This window comes from Brassica oleracea, chromosome C5 (genome assembly GCF_000695525.1).
Source record: "Brassica oleracea var. oleracea cultivar TO1000 chromosome C5, BOL, whole genome shotgun sequence".
Lineage (NCBI taxonomy): Eukaryota > Viridiplantae > Streptophyta > Magnoliopsida > Brassicales > Brassicaceae > Brassica > Brassica oleracea.
This window is the reverse complement of record NC_027752.1, coordinates 9017503-9022875: the sequence shown is the minus strand read 5'-3', so window position 1 is coordinate 9022875 and position 5373 is coordinate 9017503. Positions and strand designations below refer to the sequence as shown.

The window sequence follows — 5373 nt, the reverse complement described above, 5'->3', positions numbered from 1 at the left end:
AACACATGTGGGCGGAGACAAGGCTAGACTTACGTAGGTCTCACCTTGTTTCTTCCCACCTGTGATTCCAGGTATCTTTCTTTTTTTTTTTTTTCAAATATTACAACGGTAGTCCCTAATTGGTCGTTAAGAGAGGAAACAGATTCCATTATCTAAATTCTCTACACTAACCACCTAATCTACCCTAAACTAATCAAATTAGAAAGGAAATAGGGAGGCCCGCTTTTTTATTTACGAGGAATGAGCGAGGCCCGCGTTTTCTTATGACGAGTTTTTTACGACGAATACGGCGTACGTGGAATTAACGACTCCCGCGTTTTTTATTTTGTAATTTCGTCGTTATTTCTTCGTTATTTTATGAGAAAATTACGAAGATTATGTTTAAATCCCTACAATCCGAAAACCCAAACTCCATCTTCCTTATCTTCTACTTCATATATTCCAAACCCCAAACTCATCTTCCCTTTAACCTCAATCTATTCTTTCCTTTCCAAACCCCAAATTCTAAAACCACAATTCTTTAACTTATGATCTCAATCTCTTATTTCTAATACAAACTCCCATTACCTTACACAAAATCAAATTATATAAATAGTTTTTCATGATTAAATCCATCAAATCACATGCATTAAGTCTGAAAATCATTCTTATTAAAAACAAATACATCAATCGGATACATCGACATTCTCTTCATCAATCGGATACATCGACATTCTCTTCATAACTAGAAACATCATCATTTTCATTAAACACGTCTTCAACGGTTTCGTCTGTGGCATCGTCGGTAAGATCTTCGTACTCATGATTATGCGGCATCAATGAGAAGGATGTCATCAATTTCTTGTTCAGGTTCCTCGACTTCATTTATCTGTTCTTCTTGCAATGGTGGTTCTTCTCCACTGATGATTCGTCCTCGAGGTGTAACTTTGATCACGGCTAACCAATTTATTCCCGATTTTCTCATCCGAGGGTATGGAAGGAAGCTAACTTGGTCTGCTTGTGAAACTAAGATGAAAGGCTCAAATTTGTTGTACCTGCAAAAATAAAGAAAACGTATAAATTAATTTATTTTGCTCATGTATGGCAAAAAAAGAATTTGTTGTACCTTCGTCCACCATTGACATCAACTACACCGAATTTATTAAACCGAACACCTCTGTTGACGACGGGGTCGAACCATTCACATTTGAAGAGGACGCATTTCAGGTTCAATATCCCTGGGAATTCGACTTCAATAATCTCCGTCAAGATCCCGTAGAAATTTGTTTCCTCTTTCACACATATTCCATAGTTATTGGTCGCCCGTTGTCTACCATACTCATATGTGTGAAAAGTATAGCCTCGTGTGAAATACATCTGTGATGTGGTGACCTACAAAGTTGGTGGATTCAAAACGTGTTATAACTACAAAGTTGGTGGATTCAAAATTTCCTCGCTAAGTAGACGTAGTTTCTCGTAAAGTACACGCTACATTTACGTCGAGTTTACGAGGAAAGCGTATTTCCTCGTAAAAGCAACGTGACATTACATCGACTTTACGACGAAATGATTTCGTCATTATTTTAAGAGGAAATAACGTTGATTTTATATTTTCTTGTAAATTTCATGTAAAGTCGACGTAGATTTACGAAGATTAGTTTTTCTCGTGAAGTTTCTTCGTTAAACTTGTGTTTTCTTGTAGTGAACTTTTTATATGGTATAAACTTTATGAACTAAGTCTAGAAAATATAGTAACAAAAAGATGCATTACGTTCGACGTGAATAGCACGTGACATTGATATTGGTAAAATAGAGTGAGTTTATGAACAGAATTATTGGGACGAAGGACATTGTCGTTGATTTATGTAGGGTAGAAACTTTTATTTAACATGATAGCAAGTTAAAGCTGTCAGTATAGTTGGTAAATCTCTCTCTCTCTAAACCTAATTCTGTTATAATATTTGGTAAAATGTTTTCACAAAATACACAATATACAGTAAACTGTATATTACACCAGTATATTTCTATATCAGTATCAAGATTCAAAAATGAGAAACATACTTGATCGTTGCTAGGTTCATGTCATAATCACTACATCAAGGTTTTCACAAAATTCACCATATATACATTATTTTGGTGGTATGTTTCATTTGAATGCAGAAATGTCATGCTGTTTTAATAGACTTTAACGCCATATTATTTTTTGAAATTGTGTACTAAAACTAACTCCATGTAATTTTCGGTTCTAAATGGTGACTAAGAGAATGAGTGGGAATAATGAATTCTTTATCATTTCTTATAATTTACATAATTTAAGAGGAATATTTATTCCTATGATTTCTTTACATTCTTTAACATTTAAGGAATAATAGAATACAATTATTCTTTATCAAATTAGGAAAGGGATAGTTTTTTCTCTTATTTTATTCCTTTCATTCTTTTTTTTTTATTTCTCAAATTCTTTTAATGGTTACCGGTTAGAGCCATGACAAAAATCTTGCTCCATAAGCGTAATATGCGAAATAATGTATATGGATGTTTTGTTAGTAAGATTCATGCATTTAGAGTAAGCATCTTTTTATTATTCGCAAAAGCTAAATAAAGGAAGTTATTATAAATGTCAAACTTGTTGTGCAATCTCTTAAGTTTGATTGACAAGTCGAATTTTGCAATAATGATAAAAAAATATATGAAATTCAATGTATGTTTCATTATGCAAATGAAAGTTTTGAATTTGATTCTTCTAATTATTATATTTTATTCTCTAAATCCTCCTACATTACCAATACATATAAGCTAATATAAGCGAATTTATTGGGCAAATCTCCACTCTTTACTGCAAAAAGATACTATATAATCACGTGCTATAATCTCACAACTCCATCAAGAAAAATGCATCACTCGAAATCCTCCTGCATTACCGTAATTTTGTTAGATTACTGACAAATGTGACAGGGTTAGCTATGTTTTATAACCAGGGAAGTCAGGAACATGGTCTGCCCAAAGTTTTCAATTGATTCAGGTGCACACGAGGTTTGCCAACTTTCATAACGTCTTTTGTTCAATTTGTGTTTTTATATCATGTTCGTTTTGGAATCTAATAAAAGTGCAATGCAAACATGGCTCTATGCTGCTACTTAAGGTGCTCATACCTTGTGTTCGAGTTCTACTGCGTCTGGATCTAATGTCTCGTCACTACTCACGACAAGAAAAGGAAAAGTGGGTGGAGGAGCCTAGGCCACCCCCAAAAAGACCTCCGGTTCGCATACCGGAGAGCAATAACGAGAGTCTTATAGCTGCTAATCGCCTCACCATTATAGGAAGGGTTACGAACCCTCAAGTCCAACGACCACGTGCTGTGGTGGACTTCTTACCCCAAGTCTGGCACCTTGAAGGAAGGGCGCACGGTCGAGATCTGGGAGCTGACAAATTTCAGTTCAAGTTCGAAACTGAAGAAGAACTGGCCACTGTCCTTCGCAACGGACCATATCACTACAAGAAATGGATGCTCCTCATTCAGAGATGGGAGCCGGTGGTCTCAGACCAGTTCCCTTCGACTATAAGCTTTTGGGTCAATATAATTGGCATTCCACTCCATTTCTGGAACGATAAGACAGTGGATACAATTGAGGACGCCTTGGGAAACTATCCAGTGCGTGATATTGAGGGAGCTAGGCTCAGAATGGATGCTAATGGTCTGCTCCCACTGGAAATGACCTTGGATATCGAACTACCCTCAGGGGATGTTACCGAAGTTGAGCTGGAATATTTGAAGCTGGAGAAGCATTGCTTTCAGTGCTATTCTCTACTCCATGAAAAAGATGATTGCCCTTTGTTGGTAAGAGGGGCACAACGTATGCTACCTCGGAAGATGGGCATCAACCAACGTAATGCCTTGATGAGGATTGAGGCTAATAAAAGATGCCACGATGAGAGGTGTGGGTACTCGAGGATCGCGGACACTCGTAGGTCTGTCGTTTCAGATCAACATCGTAGAGCTCCTTCCGCCTACGAAGGACGCAGAACAGAGCCTGATAGAGCTCGATCTAGGGTCTCTCACTCCCATGGTGGATCAAGAGGATATCACTCAGATCGTAGAACCCGTGAATACTCAGACCGCAGAGCTCACGAACACCCAGACCAGTCTAGAGATCGCTCGGAGTATGTTTACAGACCCCGAGAGATAACTTCTGCAGGACGTAAAGATACCGACGTGTCTGGATCGTTGGGAAGGAACCTGGGCACTAGACTTTCGGGACTGGAGAACGCTGCCAACCAAGTAGCACCTAACGGGTCTCAAGCATCCCATACCCCGCCACGACCAGTGGAGCAACCTCAAGACACTACAGCAAACAGTGGCAGCTCTAAGGAAAGGCGATCAGCCCTTGAACGTATCTCGGAGCCCAGGCCTCCTGCGTTAGCTCGACTTGGCGTTACCTCAAGTAATGATTCAGTACGACTTCAAGATGTCGAAATAGAGTTTCTAGGGGACGAAGATCAGGAGATCTTAACCCGCCGCCTCTCCCAAACTTCTACTGGATTTGAAATGATCCAAATTGCTCAGAATGTCCCTGCGATAACGGGCGGAGTACCTACTGCTCAGAGCGAGGAAAGCCCTGAAGACTTAGCTCCTAACAGAATCCACCCTTCTCTACGGCTTGGAGCTCGAGTGGCCTCCCCAGGTGGGGGAAAAAGGAAGGCTCCAGCGAGTTCGACTGCAGCAAAAGCAACAGGGAAGCGAAAGGTCACCAAGCCACCAGCGCCAAAGAGGATTCCACGTAGCCCTTGTCATGGGGTTAGCCTGAGAAAAGTGAATGTGGCTCGTTCTTTAAACCCACCACGCAAGAAACTATGTCTGGATAAGGCGCAGGCGGGACCTAGCAAGACTACTATGCAGACAAGAAGTTCCAATACGGTGCAGATACCGGCAAATAGGAGAACGGAGGGGGATTTTCAATCCCCTCTTCCTCCGCTTCCTTAGCAATTTGTAGCTGGAATTGTCAAGGGTTGGGGAACCCCTCGACAATTCGACGTCTGAAGGATATCAACCGTACCTTCGTTCCAGATATCCTGTTCCTCATGGAGACGAAACAGCAAGACACCTTCATTAAGGAAAAGCTCCAGTCTTTAAACTTTTCTGGTTATTTCTCTATGCCACCGTTAGGCCTTAGTGGTGGATTATCTTTGTTTTGGAGAGATATTTTTACCTTGGATGTACTAAAATCTTCTCCGAACATTATTGATGCTGAAATTAAATTCAAAGGGACTTCTTCTTATGTCTCATTTATCTATGGAGCTCCTGAGGTCGGTAATAGAACAGAGTTTTGGGATAGTGTATCTCAGATGGGCAGAGGTAGCGATGTACCATGGTTATTAAGGGCGACTTCAATGATA

General features: G+C 39.8%; 1 protein-coding gene across 1 annotated transcript; it reads left to right on the top strand.

Moving 5' to 3' along the window:
* The first annotated feature begins 3163 nt into the window (after positions 1-3163).
* Positions 3164-4960, top strand: LOC106344440. Its single transcript, XM_013783821.1, has one exon. It carries the CDS (start codon positions 3164-3166, stop codon positions 4958-4960), a length of 1797 nt encoding a protein of 598 aa, XP_013639275.1.
* Positions 4961-5373: the final 413 nt, after the last annotated feature.